At 39.4% G+C, this 21,667-nt stretch overlaps 4 protein-coding genes across 6 annotated transcripts in view; 2 read left to right on the top strand and 2 right to left on the bottom strand.

Moving 5' to 3' along the window:
- The window catches only part of crlf1a (cytokine receptor-like factor 1a), a 37,226-nt gene extending 26,596 nt beyond the window's left edge, over window positions 1-10,630 (top strand). The window contains exons 4-10 of one of the 2 annotated variants that reach the window (XM_033325002.1): window positions 120-249; window positions 1,805-1,974; window positions 6,818-6,975; window positions 8,096-8,170; window positions 8,258-8,351; window positions 9,576-9,760; window positions 9,928-10,630. In XM_033325002.1, coding sequence (XP_033180893.1) covers window positions 120-249; window positions 1,805-1,974; window positions 6,818-6,975; window positions 8,096-8,170; window positions 8,258-8,351; window positions 9,576-9,760; window positions 9,928-9,951 — 836 coding nt within the window. In that variant the 3' untranslated portion in view covers window positions 9,952-10,630. Of the gene's footprint in view, window positions 1-119; window positions 250-1,804; window positions 1,975-6,817; window positions 6,976-8,095; window positions 8,171-8,257; window positions 8,352-9,575; window positions 9,765-9,927 lie in introns of both variants that reach the window. The other variant, XM_033325003.1, reaches the window with a different exon arrangement.
- Window positions 10,631-13,571: 2,941 nt separating this feature from the next.
- LOC113129450 (outer dense fiber protein 3-like protein 2) lies at window positions 13,572-15,011 on the top strand. Its single transcript, XM_074933666.1, is given in 5 exon segments — window positions 13,572-13,678; window positions 13,680-13,792; window positions 13,952-14,074; window positions 14,273-14,414; window positions 14,666-15,011. Coding segments are annotated over 5 exon segments (831 nt in total).
- ebi3 (Epstein-Barr virus induced 3) lies at window positions 14,616-17,520 on the bottom strand. Its single transcript, XM_026321148.2, has 6 exons — window positions 17,283-17,520; window positions 16,863-16,977; window positions 16,634-16,733; window positions 16,195-16,312; window positions 15,918-16,081; window positions 14,616-15,410 (listed from the first exon to the last, which is right to left on the bottom strand). Exons 1-6 carry the CDS (start codon window positions 17,374-17,376, stop codon window positions 15,255-15,257), a joined length of 747 nt encoding a protein of 248 aa, XP_026176933.1. The 5' UTR covers window positions 17,377-17,520; the 3' UTR covers window positions 14,616-15,254.
- Window positions 17,521-17,713: 193 nt separating this feature from the next.
- LOC113137801 (rab GTPase-activating protein 1-like) lies at window positions 17,714-21,367 on the bottom strand. Of its 2 annotated transcripts, XM_026319761.1 has the most exons (9): window positions 21,183-21,367; window positions 20,872-21,076; window positions 20,278-20,361; window positions 19,973-20,083; window positions 19,483-19,587; window positions 19,296-19,379; window positions 19,088-19,159; window positions 18,589-18,852; window positions 17,714-18,170 (listed from the first exon to the last, which is right to left on the bottom strand). In XM_026319761.1, the coding sequence occupies exons 2-9, from the start codon at window positions 20,980-20,982 to the stop codon at window positions 17,940-17,942; spliced, it is 1,062 nt and encodes a 353-aa protein (XP_026175546.1). In that variant the 5' UTR covers window positions 20,983-21,076; window positions 21,183-21,367; the 3' UTR covers window positions 17,714-17,939. The 2 variants fall into 2 exon arrangements, with proteins under 2 accessions (XP_026175546.1, XP_026175453.1); XM_026319668.1 differs by having other exon boundaries at window positions 20,872-21,367.
- Window positions 21,368-21,667: the final 300 nt, after the last annotated feature.

The raw sequence follows: 21,667 nt of genomic DNA, 5'->3' as shown, positions 1-21,667 counted from the left end.
TGTACATCTTTCTCCACCTTGTCTCTGTCCTCCTCTCATCCCTCCTCACCTATTTCTCTCACCCTCTCATCTTTCCTCCTTTGCCCCTCTCTTTTCATCCCTCTGCTTTTCTGTCCCAGTGCCTCCAGCGAAGTCGGTCAATCTGACCTGCTGGTCCAGGAACACCAAAGACCTGACTTGCAGCTGGGCTCCAGGAGGAAAAGGAGAGACCAACATAAGCACACAGTACACGCTGAAGTACAAACTCCGGTATATACACACACACACACACACACACACACACTCACAGTACAGCAGAAAATCCACATTGGACAAAATCAGACAAAATTTCCTTTCTTTAGTTTTCCCACACAAATCAGAGCATTTTAAAATCAGTATCACCTGAAGCTCACTGCTGCTCCTTCTGGTTTCATTGCTTTCTCGCAAAAATTAAATCTAATCTAAATGTTTGTTGTGTGGTTGTACAAACACATTTTTGATAACCAGTTTTGATCAGCACTAACCTTTGTTTTCTGCGAGTGGTCACCAAATGTTCTGAGAATTGAATACTTTTAATATGAGGTAAGCAGGAAGAAAAGTTCAGTTTGCAATAGCAGTTGAATACAGCTCTGATTCAGTTGAAGGACTGTGAATAATGAATGTGTTAACAGTTATGTGGATATCAATCAGATGAAATTACAAACAGTAACACTGGATTACATGCTTTCATCGTTTCCAGTGTGAACATGTGGAGGTAGTGAACATGTGGAGGTAGCTGGTGACTAACAGTTTGTCAGCTGAAACGACGATTATTGCTGGCAGATTTTATCAGATGGAACCAGCTACCTAAGTAAGTTAAAGTTTGCTTCATGGCCGGTTTGAAAATGCTCAGTCTGTCTGACTTCACTGTTTTAGTCGAGCTAGTTTTATAAGAAGAGGGTCTCGATTAACTAGATCTGTAATATGAAACAAAAAGAGGAAAAAAGTAAATTTTGACAGTTGTCACCTGCTAATTTGACTCAGTATCATCATGTATTATTAGTACGTGGAGAAACCCAAAGGCTGACAAGTCCGACATGCCTGGTTTTGGTTGCTAAGCTATGATTGGATGATCAGAGTAAAAAGGGTTTATTGAATGGTTAATTGAAACATTTCCGAGTAGCCTAAGTTATTCTGAAAATTAAAACATGTAGAGACAAGCAGTGGCTATGTCATAAGCCTCTAAGTGAAGGGAGTGTAAAGAAAAATTACTCTGGTTTTCAGATGGGTTAAACTTTGAACTCGGTGAGCCCATGGCAAAAGTTTCCATTCAAATTCAACATAGTTTAGCAGATTGGCTCAAAAAATCCCCAGAAACAGGTTTTAGTGGAGCTGGAAACAAGACAAAATACCTAATCTGTTTGGCAGACTTTATTTTATGAAAATTTAACATCAGTGGTAGCCAGAGGGTGAAAGCCTTTCAACAGTAAAAAAGTCAAATTTCATGAGAATTAAGAAGACGGTTTTTCATCTGGGAATGATAGATTTTGTGAAAATTAGTTTCAGATGTGGTGTAAGCGCTATTCAGGTTTTTTTAAATTATTAAATCAGGAATTTAAAAACACGAAAGGGAAATTACTTGACATGTAGTGCCCATAGGCTTTCCAACTGCATGGAGATCAAATTCCAGCCAGATTTGTGTAAAAAAAGGGCTAAATAAAGCCACTACTGCCAGATAAACTGTTAACTGCTAACACATTATCACACAAATTCTATGCCACATAGATTATTCAAGGATATTGACTGCTGTCCAGAGTTATTTCAGTACTTTCTGTTTTCCTCCCAGGTGGTATGGTAAGGAGAAGGAATGTGAGGATTACACTCATACACAGCCTTACTCCTGCAGCATCACCAGGGACCTGCACCTTTTCACACCCTACGAGATCTGGGTGGAGGCCTCCAACCAGCTGGGTCAGGCTACCTCTGATGTCATCACCCTCGACATCCTAGACGTGGGTGAGTGTGAGAAGTAGTGAACTTTGACCTTCTTTCTTTAAATGCCATTGTAGATCTTAGATCTTGGTGTCAATGAGCCCACAGGCTGTAATCTAAAAGAGCAGGCACTAACCTTTAAGTCCAGCGAGCCTTAAAAATGAAGCAGTGTCAACCTGCAACCCCACATCAGTGAGATATTTTGCGATTCTACCCTCTCCGATTCTTCACTCAGATCCTCATTGGTGTCTTTAGCTGTGAAAACAATGAAATTTATACAGTAATTAAAATATATTTAAAAAAAGAAACACAAGAAAAGCTGCAATTAAAGATCACTTAAACAAATAAACCACATCTATATGAAAGTCATCATTTTTGTTTGAGTTACTCTCTAAAATCAAATAGTTGTTTCGAATTGGAAGAAGCTCTTTGCCCCAAAGATTCTAATTTTGCTGTTGAAGTTTATGTAATTCAGATGAACATGATGTTAACTGGCTAAAATGATCCATGTTGGGTCTCATCCCGCTAACGCTGCTCTCGGAACGCATCTGAAGGATTGAAGTGTTTATCTTAGTGGTAGATTATTTCAGGGAATAGTTGGAACATCTGGGAAATTAAATTCTTTGCTTTCTTGCCGAGACTTAGATGAGAAGATCTATACCATTTATGTCTCTGTGTTAACTTTGGAGCTAGGGCAGGAAGGCAAATAGCTTAGCGTAGCATTAAGTCTGTAAAAGCAGCGGCAGACAAAATGAGACAAGTGGCCCAGACAAAACATCAAAATGTCTTCCAGCAGCTCTACAGCTTTAAATTAATTAACACGTTGTATCTTGTTAGTTTAATCCGTACAAAATCCTCTGTAACATGAACAATTAGTGGTTGGATAGGTGGTTATGTGCCAGACTTTTTCTTGGCTGGAAGCAGCAACTTCAAGTTTGCACAGAGCCAGTTTCCATTGTTTTTGCTAAACAAAGCAATCTATCTTTGGTCCCCAGCTTCGTATTGAATCGACAGATTTGAGAGCGGCAAACGTTTTCTACCTTAGCTCTAACAATGGTTGAAGTTTTGGTTTCAGTGCATTAACGTAATGCAAACAACATTAATATCCATAGAGGTGGGCACGGTGACATTCTGAAATCACCAAAGGTTCACCAGGCCAACAGCAGAACAGTTAGAGCTGATAAAACTCAATAAATTAATTGAACTTACATCAAATCTAAGAGGACTCAGTGTTTTTTAAAATAATTTACACCTTGCAAATAACTGAACTTCACTAACAGTGGAGGCCCACCATTTCCTAAAACACCAAAAATGAGAAGTTCGGGGTAACGTGTATAAAATAATGCACCTGATGATGGGACCACATCTTATGAGACTTGGGTTTGACTATAACACAGATTGAATGAGAGCTGATACAGAATAGATATATGAGAGGAATGATTTATCAACCTTAAGCCACTAAAGTGGTTCATGTCTTTTTGATCATCTCAGATGAACCTTGTGATCCACAGCTTAGGAACGATGAATGACTTCAGCTTTAGCCTCAGATTGATGTTGAAGAGTATCACTTCACTTTACATCTTTCACTCTTTTATTCCCACTGACAGGACGTTGGCGTGAGTTCTGTGGGTTTGGCTTTTAGAGAAAGTTGTTCACAACTACTCATCCGGCTTCATGCTGATAGCAACTGAGCAGTGTTCCCTTATAAAGCTTTATTATGTGCTTCATCACTTAGCTTACTGTGGTTTAAGCAAACAGAGCATGCAACAAGACCAAATTCTTCTCTTCTCTCACTATGCACAAAATAAACCCACACTCACACACGTAGCCTACATGCGTGCACCTGGACAGGCATAGGTGCATGACGAATGGAAACGCCCTCTCTTTTGATGAGCTCATTTTCTCTTTAGTCATGCTCACTGGACACACACACACACACACACACACACACACACACACACACACACACACACACACACACACACACACACACACACACACACACACACACACACACACACACACACACACACACAGAAAACACTCGCTCACCCTCTTTTATGTAATGTTGGAATGTTCCACTCTGATCCTCGATCCTAATCCTGTCTCCGAGCTGGCTCCAGACCATGAGGGCCGAGGAGTTTGCGCTTTGAGGCTTTAGGATTTGGATTGAAATAATACAACCTGATTAGCTTGGAACTCTTTATTCGGTTCATGGCTAAAACGATGACAGAAAAGTGTACAGAGAGAGCACCATATAGGGTTTCAGAGGTGAACACGTCACAGACGAAGAAACAAACTTCCTTCCTTCAAACTGTAATCCCTTTCGTTCCCTAATGTATGCACGCATGCACACACCTGTTTACACACCCCAAGGGCAGGGCAAGGCCTGGTAACAGTATAGAAACAGAGGCAGTCACGGTGTAGGCGGTTTCTGGACTGTGCGTGTGTGTTTTGTTTCACTCAGGTTGCCTTTTTCAGTCAAGCAGTTTCCACAACAAGCAGCAGGTCATACAACACAGCAACCACACCTGCGCGCTCGAGCTGCTGTGAGTCACGCGTCTACGGTCATGTCCAAGCCATGTTATGAAGGCGAGGCGGAAACACCTACAATTTTCCCTTCATTCCTCAGTCACGGGGGAGCTCTCTAAACCAAGAGACTAGAGGCAACTTGCATTTTGTGTCTCGCGCCGGAGATTATGATATGTTGACGAATGACACAACATATGTTAACAATGATTCATCTGTAATTTGTCATGTCTCATTGACTTTTATTAGCAAGCGCATGTAAGTATAGGTAGAATGCATTTGCTCTTGTCGAAAGACAAATAACTTTATTTAAAGTACTAATTTAAACAAGTAAGGATCAGCTGCGGTTGCATTAAGTGCATCCATTAACTCTGAAGGTTAATTATCTAATTTTATTGTGGTTTTAAAGAAAAAAAACCAAGAATGATATTAAATATTTTGCTTTCTCCAAATAATGAAACTGAAACTATCTGAATGCTGTTTATACAGATGAAGCAGATAACGCATTTTTATGATAACTGGTATTGGGTATACCAAATAGTAGTCAAAAATTTAGAAATGCTAAGCATGATATGAGACCTTATGCTTTGGTATGTATGTGTGCAGTAGGCGATACACATATTTACTACAACCAGTGTCCTTTAGTGTCTTGGATGTAAACAAATAGAAATATTCAGTGATTTTAAATTAGATGTGTGTGAGATGTTCTTGAGTCCTGCTCTTAGGCTTTTGTAGCCTGGGAGACAAAACACTGGGCAAAGAAAGTCTATAAAACATTTATAAAGCTTAATTGCCCTGAGCACATAAATAACAGGAATAGAACTAGATCAGCATTTTTAATCAGCTCTGTCTGGATCAGCTGCACATTTGGTTTGTAAATCAAACTGGAACTAGAAATATATAGACAACTAAAACATCATTTTGAGTACATTGATTATTTAAATTAATCTTCAGTATCTTTAGTTTTTTCTAACTGCATATGTCCTAAACTTGGTCCATGGCATAAACACAATAGTGTAGCCATAGTACACTTTATACTAAAGTTTAAAACATTAATATTCTGAGTTGTTCTCTCCACTATCATGTTAAAAATAAGTACTGTTTTAAGAGGGATGACCGCCATGATTACGTTTATATTTATAGTCCCAAGTTCCAATAACAACAAGAAACAAACTAAAACTCTCGTGTCAACTCCTATTTTTTTCACTCCACTGAATCTTTCCCATCTTTGTCTTTCCCCTGGGTCATCTTGTTTGTTTACTGGTAGGGGATGACATTATGAAAAGGAACTGAAGTAGATATTGAAACGATCTCAAAAGCCTAAAACAAAATGTGAGGAAAGTTAAAATAATGGTCTGTCACCACATGTTTGTTTGTCGAAAGGAAAATCGTTGTCAGATGAAAAACCCTCCTCCAGTCTTCTGAAACCTGAAGCAACTCTGAGACTGCAAAGCTCCGCCAGCGCTGAACAATCCTCCACTGTGTTGTTGAACATAAAGACATCACTCCTAATAGATGAAATTTGAATTGAACTGACTTCTTGACCCTGTAAACATAACCTTAGAATGTAGAAAGAATCCCCTAAGCTACAAATTTTTGCAGCCATGGCTAGAAATGATAATCTGGGCCATCTGTCCACCAGAAGTTCATCATTAAGGTCTTAGGATAGAAGTAAACTTGTTAATGGATGTAATAAATTAAAAAATACCCCAGTTTGTGCCTCATGAAATCATCGTACATTTGAGTGTTTGCACCAACGATTGCATTACAATCCTTGATACAAGCAACTGTTTTTCTCATTCTTTTATGTTTTATTAATGATGGATCAAATAACGGTGTTAAATGTGAAACTGATTAGTTACAGGGACAAACCCACAGAGAATAATCAGCCGATTATACAGCTCGTCTCAGCTGTCTTCTGTCTTTGCATTTTAGCACCTTTTAGCTCATTGTTTTGTTTTGATTTTACAAATTTTCTGCTTTTGGTTTAATCTTACCTCTCTCACTATTTAACTTATACATTTAATATTTTCTGTTCTTCTTCTTAGTATTATTTTACATAACAAAGCAGTTCCATTTTCTTCCACTTTACAAGAGGCTTTTGATGTAGGCAGCAGCTTGCAGCCGTCAAATGCAATCAGTAAAAATAGTGTCAACACTAACATGGAAGGAGAACACAATCAGAACATAATTAATGCGAGTGAATGTTCAGCATTAGCACTGCAGATAATTATTATTTTCATCATCTAATAATTTCTCAGGTAATTGCTTAAGCATGTGTGCAGCTCTTGATCAGATCCTCCTACTTAATAACTGCCTCTGTCACCTCTTCCTGCAGTGACCACGGACCCTCCATCAGGTGTGACTGTGGGTCGCGTCGGGCAGTTGGAAGACCAGCTGAGTGTTCGCTGGGAAGCCCCGCCAGCTCTTAAAGACTTTCTGTTTCAGGCCAAATACCAGATCCGCTACAGACTGGAGGACAGCCAAGACTGGAAGGTAAAGGACAAGGACACACACTTGTAAGGACACACATTTGTTCTCTGTCTTTGTCTCTCACACTCAAACAAATATATGTATAACTTCAGTGCTTTCCCAGCTGTTTCCCATCCTATTACTGTAATCACCACTAATCTTGTTTGATTGAAGCCTCCACACCCAGATGAGTGAATAGCTGGGCCATACTAAAACTTTCATCAGTCTCAAGTCAGGTTTCGATCAGGATTAAAACACAGGCCAGAGCCACTGTGTATACCTCTCCTCAAGCTGTTAATGAATAAAAAATACAGTGTAAAACCTTCAGCCATGCACATGGTGCTTCCCTGAATTCACTTGACTCCTCTGGGAAAGAGTGAAGATTCCCCAGTAATTACATGGGAATTACATACATGTAATGTAAGCAAGTCTTTGCTCGCTAAGTGGAAAAAGAAAAGATGGGGAGTGGAGAGGCGGTGGACTCATGGATCCGTTTTGAAGGAGGACAGGGGAGACTTAAATCCAAGTGGCTTTAAGGGTTTGGTGGTGAAAACAAAAGGCTGTTTCCCTCTGAACCGGCCCTAATCATGAGGTCATGCTGAGGAATGGAGGGATACATCTCAGCTGTTAATGTCTTCAATATGGCTGTAAAAACGCTCAGCGGTAACGTCTGCTGATTTGGCCTCCCCACATCACATCATTAGACCTCTGATGCCTGTAATTTTCTGTTTTCTGTTGGATGTGCTCTTAACAAGTGTTTACAGACTGAATGCCAGAGAGAAAGTGGAGACTATTAGGCAAGATTGTGTGTTTCTTTGCCTATTTGCCATTTTTCTGCCGTCTGTATGTTTGTATGTGTACCTGTGCGCACTCATATGTGTCCCAGGATAGCCAGCACTGTAATAAGTAATAGAGAGCAGATTTTCCCCAGCAGGGACAATTACATTAAAATATTTTCATAAACATGCCGATCAGGAGCCGCCAAACAATGTGGTGTGCATGCATGTTGTGGTCTGCACATGGTTTACAGTTGTGTTTTCTTGATTCTGCCCTGTGTTTTAGTTTATGCCCATTGGTATTTAATACTGCGGTCAGACCTCCAGCGCTCAGCTCTTCTTTGTTTGTGTCTTTTTTCGTCGTGTAGGTGATGGATGATGTTGGGAACCAGACTTCTTGTAGATTGGCTGGACTTAGACCTGGAACTGTGTATTTTGTCCAGGTATGCATATACATGTGTCCCAGTGCATAATGATGTACTTCAGAGTTGGTCTGTGTTTCTGAGTTTACAATGTTGTATTTTCTTCAGGTCCGCTGCAATCCTGTGGGCATCTACGGTTCTCGCAAAGCTGGGATCTGGAGCGAATGGAGCCATCCCACTGCTGCATCCACACCCCACAGCGGTGAGCACACACTCATACACACACACTGCATGTACAAAAATCTTTTTGCTCTCTGTCTCATTTTTTTTACAGTCTTTTGGTCTGTTTTAAAAGCCAATTTGTACCACTAAAATTTGTTTCATATCATGGTGTACCACATATCCCGCAGTTCTCTTCCCCTGCTGGAAACTGGCAGCCTCATAGGAGAAGAAGATAGCGCTGGTTTACCTTTCTTGGTCAGTTAAGCAGCCTGTATTGTATTGGAGCAGACGCATTGCTTAAATCGAATCCAATCAAATTAAATCAAATGAAAAATAATTTACAAACCAAATCGAATTATTGTAAAACATTTCCAAATCAAACCAGTCTTTGATTATGGCATTATGTTGTACTAGGTAGTAATACACACACGAGGATTGAACTTACCAATAAAGGGGACTGTACAAAATTTGATTAATTAAAAACTTGTTTGTCTGAATGCTTCTGCTGCTTGTCCTACTGGATGGTGTAAAGCTGTGGCTGCCTGTGCTTGTTGTCTCATAAGTAAAACATTATTATAATGAGCATTATAAAACACATTTTGGAAAAAAAAGGATTTATTGCCTGAAGGTTTAACCAGATCTTTCCTGAATGAATTTTGGCAAACATTTTTAGACTGATCACAGTTGTAGTATTCTTTTTCCATTAATGTATCCAAAAGTGGCACACACATCCAGTACACTATATATCTTTCAATTTGTGTCTGCCTTTAAACCACTTGTCACATTTCAGATGTCTACAAGCTGTTAGCAGTGTCACCAAACTGAGATTTGCTGACAGATGGTTTCATTTATATAACTGAAGCACAAAGAGATAAAATTATCCAGTATTTTTTAACACTACTTTTTACAAATGAGTGTAGCACAACTTTGTTTTCTTTTTTCCTACTATATTAATTATCTTATAACACTTCACATTTATCTTGTGATCTGTGGAAGGAACCACTGGTCTAAACTACTTAACTGTTTATAAAGATGTTGAAAGCATCTCCACCAACTCCTTCATAACAGGCAAAAACAGTTAAATGCTACTTTCAGAACAGAGTCACTATCAGTCTAACAATGTAATAGATGTCTTACACATGGAGCATTTTTGTGCTAGACCAGTGCTTTTACTTTTGATATTTTAATTACATTTTGCTGAAGACTTAAAATTTTCTTACACATTCACTGCCTTTTCTTCTCTCCCTGTCTTTTGTTCCTGCAGAACGGTTGATGTCGGGCTCCTGTGACTCCAAGTCCAGCGGGGACTCTAACTCCACCCTGCGCAGGGAGCTGAAGCAGTTCTTTGGCTGGGTGCGGAAACACGCCTACGGCTGTAGCAGCATGTCCATGAAGATGTACGACCAGTGGAGAGTGCTGATGCAGAAATCCCACAAAGCTCGCAACCAGGTAGGTAAGCATCACTAAGTCAGGGATGAAACAAATGCAGACATACACATGCATTCAAACCTAAACACAGACACGCACGCAGACATGTGCTGCACACACCGATACACAAAGTAAAGCAGTGTGTTTTATAAAAGCTGGTTGTTAACAGATTTTGTCTTTTAATTTAGGTTCTCCAAGGGGATAAATCCTAGCGCACGCTGCATTTACAAGCAGAAAACAAGAAGAGAAGTGAGTTCGTGTGTTATGTGGTTTTGTCTTTGTGTATGAAAATCAGAATGAGAGATTGTATTCGTATATGGGAATTATAAAGCCAATTTGTTTTGGACATTTTGTGCGGATACCAGCAATGAGCGTGAGGGGACATCCAAAGGAAAACAGGGGGATTTTCTTCCTTTATACAACCTTTCCAGTCAACGGGAGCACGTTTTTTTCCCTGGGAAGGACTGAGAAGCTAAACTCATCACGGACATCTTGGTATCATGTGGACTACTCTGCTTTCACAAAGGACATTGTAGCATGAATAACTAGGACATCAGTTAAGGCATCTGAAGCGGTGTCTGCTATAAATGTGCACACATATGGTCAAAACACATTCAAACAAACCAGAAGTGTTGCTGAAGGCATCTCGAGGTATTCTGCCAGTATGGAGCCAAAGCACCATCTAGTGGCTGTTCGATGTGCATGGATACTCCATTCACTGTCAATGTGGTCCTGATGTAAAAAGAAAAAAAGTAACAATTATCTTACAGTATTTGTAATTCATGCTTCGTTATGTAAGTGGATAATGTGCCAAACTGGTTCACTCAGGACTCCTCTGTTTCTGAGTGACACTATGTGACTGATGATGGTGTTTGTGTATGGAGACATTTCACTGCCTTTATTTTTGTATTGAATTGTACCAGCATATTTAAAACTGTATAAAGTTATGTTTTATTTCTTAAGTTATGTTTAGTTAGTAAAGAATACCATTGACTGAAGTTTTTATCGATTTCTAATGTTGATCTATAAAAATGTTGTCAGAAACTGAGTTTGACAGAGTCCTTGTGTACCTTTTATAAAGCAGACAGGATCCTGATCAGATTGTCAGACCTGTAATAAGTGTGTATAGACAAATAGGATGCATGTGTTAATATTTAATATTTAACTTAATTCTGCCTCCATGTCACCCCCAAAGTAAGCTGCTTGTATAAGATCATCTGTGTGATCCCACAAACACTCTGAATCTCCTCAGAAATTAGCTGTGCTGAATAGTCTGTATTAGGTTTTCATTCAGTGTCACCCATCAGAACAAAGTTAGAGTTAAAGCCAAAGGTTTAAACCCTGAAGTGTCTAGAAACTAAACAACCAGTCTGGAGCCTGTAGACAAACATGGCTCACCCCAACAAGTGTTTTACCTTAACATGTCTTATTATATGGTTGGCTAAAGTTTTCAAGATATTTCATGATAAAGATTTATAATTATCTACACACAGGTGAGTATATTTTTCTACAAGGGACGGGGTGTCTGATGATCATGATGCCTTCACAAAGTACAGTGGAACAATGAAAATGGTACCACATGGAAGTTAAGGCTGGTCATTTTACATATTAACACAACACTGTCGTCACCAACAACCATACAGAAACTAAACGCAACAATGAACTGCTACTCACAGTAACCTGGAAGAGCTTTGTCTGTGCTCTAGATAGAACGTGAGACAAAGCCAAGACACCCCATTGCTGTTCATGGACGACACTGACACCGGGTGAGAGGAGGAGCGTAGGTCACCTGGACAGGTCACCAGCTAATCACATTGCTGACACACAGACTCAAAGTCACATCCACACCTACAGAAGTATGGCAATATATGAAAGATGGCACAAACCTACAATATTTTATCCAATATAATGAACAACCACAGAACAAATGAGCCATTTAAACAATGTTAAATTGTCCAAAATCTCGATGAGAGAAAACGTACAGTGTATATGGTCCATGTTGAACCTGGGAATCCCTCTGCTCCACAAAGGTCAAGGTACATGAGCAAAAACATAAATGGCAAGTGCTGCCCACGTGGTGGCACTATCTGCTTCATAAATCTAATTATAAAATAAATCATAAATCTAATCTTCCTTGTCTCACTTTCCATCTAAGAAGAGGATTAAATCTGTGAGCGAGCTGCTGACAGACAAAACATAGACAGTCAGGAAAGAAAAAAATGACATACTTTGTTGATGAATCTAGGCTGCATTTAAATATCAACAATTATATCAACAGGTTACATATCTAACGCTGTTTGCTGCATCAGGGAACCTTAAGAGACTGGCTGTGTTTCCTGTCAGTGCCCTGCTGTGCTGCAAGTTCACTCCAGAGTCTTGTTACTGACTCTGTGACCACTGAGTCACTGATATTTAATATTTAACCACTGTGGGTTTTTCTTGGACATGGCTCTGCTCTAAAGGCTTTAGTTACCTCTGAGTTGTGAGAGTGGGAATGCAAGAGGGCAACAACAATAATAATAATAGTAATTTGATTAATTTAACAGACACATAAATGAATTTTGTAGCAATGATGTGTTTTGCTGTAGTTGCTGGTTGGGGTACAGCTAATATTCACTTTACGAATGGGGTTCCCTTAGTTGGAGCTGGGGTCTTTCTAAAGATTCTTTTTTTGAGTATTTTTCACTCTAAGTTTTTTTTTTTTCTGAAATAATCAGTATATTAGGCGTATATTTGTGCTTTTTTGGGCATCAAACAAATTAAAATCTCACTTACCATTTAAATACAAGGTAGTATAACACACTATAAAAGAGAAATACTTAAGTACATGTAAAGTGTGTGCCTGAAAATTGGATTTAACAACGGTACTAACAGAATAAATGTAGCTACAACTGTTAATTTGCTCCACTGGGCTGGTGATGGTTAATACATATAAATTCATGGTTTTCTTTACAGCAAATTTCATCTTGTCACATGTCTCCCTGCAACAGAAGATTAGTTTAAGTCTATTCATTTTTAATAGCATGTCTACTGAGATGCTATTAGTTACAGCATGCATACTGTAGTTGAGAGGCTCACCTCATATACAGCAGCTCAGTAACCTAATGCCTTGTAATAAGATGCCAAATTAATTTCATTACATGTTCCTGACATGGTTAATGTTGCAGTGGTTTAATATCTTTTGAAAGTATATGTCCAGGATTAGTTACAGAACCAGCTTCAGTGATTTTGTTTTTTTATTCATGTCTAAAAAGCATATCTAACCTGTCTCATTCCTAAACAATCCCGGTGACTCTCCTCTTTTGAGTTGGATTTTTGGTCACAGTTATGAAAATCTGTTGTTCTGAGGGAACCCTGGAGAAAGGGAGGTGGAGAACAGGATGGAGGTGTACCCAGGGCCTTGGTCAAGATAGGGTTTCTTCACCTCATAGTCATGTATAATTCAGCTTGCATGGCCAGGACTCACCTGGAGAGAGGCACATAAGTAAAGGATGTGTCTGTGACAGAGGAACCAAAGAGGAAGAGAAAAGGTGAAAGAAGGTGGAAGAAAGAGGTTGGCAGAGTATGGAAGAGGTAGTGAAGAAACGGCCAATAATCTCAGCTAGAGAAAGAGGTCAGTAAAGAAATCTGTACGGCTGTGTGTGTGTGTGTGCACATCCACATGGATGATATTATAGCTGAAAGGGGTTTGCTATGAAACCTCTCACAGCATTATACAGTCACTGCTCCACACTTGTTTGAGATCTGGACTTTGTTTAGAATCCATTCCCAAACAAACAGAGGAAGGACATTAAAATGCATAACCATAAAAAAATAAGTCAAAGAGCTCCACATGGAAATCATCAGAGACAACACAGAGCAGTGGGTGTGCTATACCACTGCTTGGAGCTAAATCTGTTGCATCATTTTCATCACTGTCCTCCTCCTCTTTCTCACTGTCAGGCCCAGGCCCTGGACGCTACATCCTGCCCCCTACAGTTGGATACATCAATCATGACTTCACCAAGTCCAGCAGCCCGGCATACTCCTTCCACAGCCGCATGAGCAGCACCAGTGAGTATTTCAATGTTAATCTGTAAAACAGTTTTATCCGTCATCCTGGTGGGCAGTAGCCTAGTTTATGTTTCATGTGATTTTTTTTTTTATTGCTAAATATCTGGCAACATTTGCTTACTTGTCTTACTGATTGTTTGTGCATTGTGTTTTCTGTAGTGGTCTCTGTGGACTCCAGTCCAGGACCAAGGTACTACATTGATGCCAAGGTTACCAGATTTGGCCGGATGGAGACACCATCCTACTCTATTTTGGGAAGAGGAAGGCACACAGGGAATAAAGGTGATAAAAATGATAAGGTGATAAAAATAAGTCCTGCACACTGTCCAGAGAGACAGTTTGATTTTTTTTCATTGTTGCCCAAGTTGTTATTTTCTTGGCTACAGCCACTTTCACGCGTGCAGAGATTTTTAAAATTTAATAAAGAAACAACAACAAAAAAAAAAACCTTTGCGAGCCAACTTCTGCTTATGTTCATAGGTGAGTTATTTCAGACTCCAGGGCCCGGAGCCTACAGCCCAGAAAAGGCACCTCCTCTCAATGCTCACCGCAAACCCCCATCCTACACCATTGGTGCCCGCACCAGATACCGCTCTGTGGATGCTGTACCAGCACCCAACAGGTGAAGGCAGGAGGACAGATAGATTATATGATAAGGATGATAGAATTCTATACTTCTAAAAGCCCAAGAAAAGTCCAAAAGCTTCTTTGTCTTGCTGCAGAGCACATACTGTATATTTTTGAATGGTCCTAAAACTGTCCAGTGTCCAGGAATCAACAGTATTATTCTCTAATGTAGAGACAATGTTTCTGTGGATTCTGAAATGAGAACTCAAAAGCTTAACCTAAGTATGATTTCTGTCTTGCTATCAGCTACAGTCTTCCTAATCTCCTGGGCTGTCAGGTTCCCAACAAACTCTCCAGTGCCAGCTACAGCTTCTCAGGCCGAAGGAAGGTTGGTGCTCCCTCTGAAGATCTTTCCATGAGTCCAGGACCAGGAAAATACAACAGCACCAACCCAGACATTTACCACCTGCGTCAGCCGTCCTTCTCTATGCAGAGCCGGACTAAAAGGCCCAGTTTTTCAGCGGCTAGTCCCGGCCCAGCAACTTACAGCCCAGAGAAATTTCATGTGCATCTTCCCAAATCCCCATCTTTCTCTCTGGGTATCAGACACTCTGAGTTTGTCACTCCACTTGTGGTAGATGTAGTTGACTGACCTTTCTGTGAATTCATTTCAAATGCCTCATTTTTTATAAAAACTTTCACATAATGTTACTTTAATATCAGTGCAACAAACAGTACAGACTAAGAGTTTAAAATTTCCAATAGCCATCATTCTTTATAAATTAAAAAATAAATAGTAACGTAGTAGCAACAGCTCTTGCCTGCATCATGTGTGCAGTTAAAACAACGAATATGCAGCCTGTTCACACTCCTTCGGTTTGATAAATCACGGCGTCTATGAATTGGTCCGGGGTATGGTGATTTTTACAGGTGAACTCCAATTACTGGACTCGCCCAGACCCAGAAGCTCCTTAGCAGACACCTGGAACAGGTACTCCCTCCCAGGGGTCAGCCTCTTCAGTTCAACTTTAGTACTCTCGAGAGGACCCAACTGCATAATATAGTTTTTAAAAATCAACATCTTGTGTTTAAAAATCACAAACTAAAATCTGTATATGATGATTTAATACAAAATATATCAGACTCTCAAAGCAAAAGCTGCTCCTATTGGTCAGTTTTAACTACACATGGACCATTAATACTGTCATTAGGTATAAACTATGGCATAAAGGACTTTTTAAAAAGTGGTATAATAATTTAATTCTTCTAAATACTTTAATATTTGTTAAGGCCTATATTCATATTTAATAGCAAAGAGAAAATATGTTGACCCATAACTTTAAAAAAATATTAGATAGCTTCCATAAAACAGTAATAAATAAACAAATAAAGTTTACAAATGAAGGGATTTATTTTTGTACTTTCTGGAAACAACCTAGAAATCTTTAGGGTAAAAGATTTAGGTAATTTTGAACTTCCACATATATTAGTGCATGGGTCACATGTATAGTTTTGAAATCACGTTGCTCAAGTATGTTTTGGTAAAGATTATACTTACACTGACAGATTTTAGGGAACCTCTGTGTTCCCACTGGTACAGTATCTGGTATTTTAGGGGGAAAATCTTCAGGTCAGACCAAGAAGGAGGAGGAGACCACTCCACCAGCAGGTTTCTGGTATCATAAGGGGAAACCCTGATATCTACGGGAGGATCCGGTTTCACTAGAGAATGAAAGAGAAACCGAGAAAAGGAGATTAAAGGAAATTTTAGATCTGCTTTCAGCAACTCTTTCTCTATCATTTTAAACAGCATTTTGAATCATTTCAGTTCTTACCAATATCCTCTAACATAAAACTTGATAGATAGGAGCTGCTCCCACCAGAATAAACTGCAGTCACATTGATGACGTAGTCGGTAAGAAGCTTCAGATTGGGCAACTGACAGTGCCAGAGCTAAAACAGACACAGGATAATTTATGCATATCTCATGTAAAGTAAATGAAAATAATGGATACTCCTAGTTTATTTTTTATTTATGTGAAAAAATTCTAACATAAAAAAATATATCCAATAAAATATGATACATGCAGTGGGGGCTTAATCACAATATAAGGGGAATTCCCACTATAATCAGTAGACAAGCACAATGTTACTTGAAACTATTCCATTATCTATTACAACTTCATGTAGACAAAAGTCAAAATTCTATAAACCTCTTCTTCAGCTGGAGATGGTTTATGCAAATAGCAGCTGCAAAAGTAGATAAACTTATACCCGTTCAGAAGCAGGTGATAGTGATGACATCAGAGCGGAGGCTGAAGAGCGGGGTGGGATGAGCTGGCACTCCTTCATTATTGACTGTCTGTGTCTCTCACTGACAAACACACATTTTTGCACAAAACAAATGAGCTTCTTAATGGCATATGACAACTGGGGTCTGTTTTAATAAACAGAGTCCATGGTTCAGGTCAGCACACACAGGTGCGTTCACTGTCTGATGTACCTGTAGGTGACAACGTAGTGTGTTGGTGGGAAGTGGGAAGGCTCAGGCCAGGAGCAAAGCGTTATGTTCGGATAGCTTGCACACCAGCAATGCACTGTGGGAGTGGAGGGAGAAGCTGGTAGGGGGAAAACAAAAAAAAATGCATTTAGTTACAAAATGTGACACACGAGCAAATACACAAAATACTTTTCAAACAGAAAGATAAACAAAATGACAAGACACAAAGGGCTCTAAACAACAACATGATATAAATAAAACATATTAGAAAAAATTACTACAGAATAATACTCTGTTTTGACATTCAAGCTTAAAAGTCATGCATGTAGAAACACACACACACACACACATGCTCGCACACATACACACACACAACCTATACCACAAACAAGAAACTCAATTTTCGTTCAGATTGTTACTTACACCCTGAGGTTGCAGTTGTGCTCAGTGGGTCCAGTGCTTGGCTTCCAAGTACAAACATTAGGAGAGTCACACTAAAGCACACATGGCTAAACATTGCAGCTTCCAGTCGTTTAATTATTATAGTGCCTAAATGTAGATACACCTCGCTTCTGTTGCTTCTTTGTTCTTTGCGCTTCCCTGTGCCACAGATCTGAGAGTCAAAGTTCAGAGATAATAAACAGCCGACTCTTAACTCTTCTGGTTAAAATACCTGTGGTCACAATGAAAGAGGAACATATGATGTAAAAGCGGAAAGGTCCCTTAGAAAGAACCTACTTCTCTGCTGAGGCATCAAGTTTCAACACTTTTACTGCTGATTTAACACTGGTGTTTTTTTGAGTCATAAAACGTTGGTATCACACTGGCTTTAATATTATATTTAAATAGTTTACAATTAACACAATTTATAATTAAAAGAATTATAGACAAACCTCAACGGCACATGGAATAGGTTTGCATACAGTATATAGAATCAGCTTAATCAGCAAATGTAGCTAGTGAATGTAGCTGTTGAAATATAATAAATAAAGAGAGATCTCATCATTGTATCATATCCAGTTTTGTGTGTGTCCTTCCTGCAGTGACTACATAAGATCTGTACATTCACAGCTCCAGCTATCAGATGTTTTCTTGATTGTCTTTGTGAGGCCATGACAGCTTCATGGTGCTCCATCTAGAGAGGGGGCCACTGTGGAGCTTCCAGCCAACTGCAGGAGCTTCATCTCTGTTTACACTAATACTGTGAAGACCCCCACTGGAGGTTCTCAGGGAGGTGAAGGCCTTGTTAATCCAGCTGTTCTTTGCTTCATGAAGACTGTTGGCCAGAAGCCCCTTCTGGTGCTCCAGCTCCTGTAGGAGGATAATAGAGACATGTGAGAAATGTAGTGGAACATTTTACATTGAAACAGTCCAGAACTGTGCAGCCATACTTCTATTTTTTTTTTTTTTTTTGTATTCTTATTCTAGCAAGGACTTACCACAAAGCTCTTGCACACTGAAAATCCTGTTGACAGGTGTGTTATATCATAAACTCTATAGTCTAGCAAGGCTCCAAAAGTGAAGACATATTTCTAGTCATTGCCTTTGTTTATGGGACTGATTTAGGGTTACAGCTTAGATTTAAGGTTTGAATAAGATTGTAAATTATTCCAAATATTTTGCTCTGTAGATATGGGCAAATTATTAGCTGTTACCTGGATGCTGAATGCTCAGTGTATTTGTTGTCCTGTAGAGTAGTAAATTATAGTTGATAGTTTGTTTGTGTTACCTGGATTTTGCAGTTAGCTTCCACCATCTCAAGTTTAGTCTGGGCCAACTCCCGTTCCAGCTCCTTGATCTGAGCCCTGAGTGACTCCTCCGGGTCCTCGCTCCTCTGCTCATCCTGTCTGGCACCTTTATTTTCCTCGTGTTGGCCTTGTAGAGTCATCTCATGGCCTTCTGTCAGAGCTGCTTTTGGAGAGCTCTGACCTGCAGTTGATGGTTCATCTATTTCTACAGTGTGTCGACAGTGAGAGCAAGCCTTCACTGCGCCCTGCAAAAATGGAGAAGGGAAGTAACAGGCCACATATTAGCTACAATGGCTTTTCTGCCCTAAATATGACATCCAGCAGCTGAAAACCACAGATTCATGCTGTTATAAATGTTCGCTGGGAACTGTGGTGTTTGCAAATTTTTCAAAGGCTGAAAATGAACTTTTACTACAATGTGATGAGAGTATGAAAGCAAAGGATGACAGTGGAGCTCCACTGAATGAACTCTCCTCTTACCTTGAGTGAATTTAAGTCTTCTCTGTGGGCGGCCTGCTGCCTCTCCAGACGGTCTGTCAGCTGAGAGCAGATCTAAGAGAAAGAGCATCTGAATTTAATATTATTATGTAAAACATCACTGAATTCCTTAACAGATCTACCTACTAATTCCCAGCAGTCTGTTTTTCAATTTTCTGGTTCCAATTGCAAAGCCATTGATTTGCTGTACCTGTTTGTAATCTGCAATGATGCCTAATGACCTTTTGACTTCCTGCTCAGCTTTCTCCAGCTCTCTCCGAAGTACTTTCTTTAGCTATAAGAGGAAAAGAAATCCTTGACCCACCACATGCCCTCAATTTACACCTCAACAGATATGTCTGTAAATTCTCCAGACATGTGAAAATCTTTATTGTTACCATTGCAGTTTCCTCTTCCTTCTCTTTCATCTCCTCTTCTGTGGCCTCCAGTCGTTGTCTGGTCTGTAGAAGTTCTTTGGTGAGTTCGTCTACTCTGTCCTCTGCCTGTCAACAGAACACAAACAGCTCAATACATCCTTCTAGCCGGCTGAAATCAGAATATAAACAACTTTCATAATCCATCTTGCCTTCCTTTTCAGGGCAATGCTACCACATTATTAAATTTAAACACAACCAAAATTTATAATTTGTCATTTATAATTTTGTTTTTCTGATTGTTCAGTACTGCAGATCTTGCTTGAGCTTTTTTAATTCAAAAACTAAGTGATATTTTTTGCTCCAGTGCTGAAGTTTTACTGAGGTTACAGTCTTCCACAGTGACTCCTGTGGATCTGACAGTTTCTGAATAACAACCTGATTTTGCCTTTTAAAATTAAACTTTTTTTTTTTTTTTTTTACCCTTTTTGTGTAGGGCAGTAGGTAATCATACCTTGTCCAGAGCTTTCCTCAGGGCGACCTTGCTGGTGATGAGTCTGTGGGCTAAATTATCATTTTCCTGCTCCAGACGAAGGCTGGCCTCCTGAAGCTGATGGTTTTCCTTCTGCAAGACACATAAAAATCTATTGCAATATCAAACTCCAGCATCTACAAAGCTAGGACTAAAAATTTGGACATTGTGCAAAAAATAGTGTACTGAAATTGAAAAGAAATTAGTGTTATAGGTTTGAGATAGTGTTTGTTATCAGCAGAATTACTTCCTGCAGTTATTTCTGGAGAAATTTAAAGATTTCTGACCATGCATTTGTCCAGAGGGTCTTCTTCTTCATCATCCATTATTTGAAGCCGGCTTTCTCTCACTTTATCATTTTCCGTTGAAACCTGTGAAGAAAGAACAAAGGATAATTAAATACAAATACATGTAATATGGAAAAATGTCATATTTGACTCAGCTGAAGAAAGCTATCTCCTCCAAACAGGTCGAATGCTGGATCCAGGATGAGCATAACAAATAAAGAACAGGCCCATAGAAGAGATCCAGATAGGGATAATACTGAGATAAGATAGCACTGAACACATGGGGGAGATGATCATTTAGAATTCATGAAGGAATAGTAGTGGAGGGGAGGACTTTTTTTTTAAATGTATAAAATGACAATTATTATATATTTTAAAACCCAAAATGAGCCATTGGTCTGCTCATGCTTGTAGTTGCCAGTCACTGTGGAAAAGATTATACAAAGAAGCTTCTAAGTTTAATTTTGTTTCTGTCATTTAGATCTGTTTATGTAGGAAAACACTGCAAATTAGCTACTGCCTTTAGTTGTTGAGCATTAAAAACAAAATCTAATCTTGTATAATTGATGTAACTCATGCAACAGTGAGTCTTACTGTAAACGTAGGTTCTGTTTCAGCCACCAGACAAGCCAGGATCTCCTGCTCACTCATCTGTTCCATCATTTGGGAATCATACGCCATCATTGTGGACACCTCCTCCATCATACTGCCCAAACAGGCAGCCCCAGGAACTGCTCCCACTCACAAAGACACAAACACTCAGTCTGTGCAGGTGAAGCCTCCAATTTCGATCAGCAAACTGAAGAAATTCCACCAGGAGTATCAGACACGCCGTCAGGTAATGATAACTTAAAGTCAGTCAGTTGTAAAGTGTGTTCAGAAAGATAAAGTCATCTCGTTTTTACCTGCAGTAATGCAGGCGAGCAGTCAACAGGAAATCTCAGAAAGTCCAGGTCATCCAGACACAAGGAAACTCTGCTTATAGTCCAAAGGTGAAGAACAAAGAAAGATAGTCCAATTGCTAAAGTGTAGCTAAGCTTAAAAACACTACCCAACAAATAAGTAGTAGTCAGAGCTACTTATACACAGTGGCAGGTGAAGGAGTGCGTGTTATAGCTAAATAGTAAATAACAGGTTTAGCAGGGTTTATATTAGACTTGAGAATATGGGCATGAAAGAATGATAACCTTAGACACACCCACTGTCCTTACCTTTCTTATGTCACATGTTGTCTCTCTCATACACAAACACCTGTTTATGATCCCTAAGTGAAATGAATCAAGTGATAATGAGCTCCCATAATAAATGTTTTTGTCCTAAATTTTTTTTTCACATTTTCCTGTATATTTCATTCGTTCACACTCTTTCTAACTGACACAGATGTGTGAAC

This window comes from Mastacembelus armatus, chromosome 22, assembly GCF_900324485.2.
Source record: "Mastacembelus armatus chromosome 22, fMasArm1.2, whole genome shotgun sequence".
Lineage (NCBI taxonomy): Eukaryota > Metazoa > Chordata > Actinopteri > Synbranchiformes > Mastacembelidae > Mastacembelus > Mastacembelus armatus.
The sequence above is the reverse complement of the archived record's forward strand: the minus strand, read 5'-3'. Positions and strand labels throughout refer to the sequence as shown.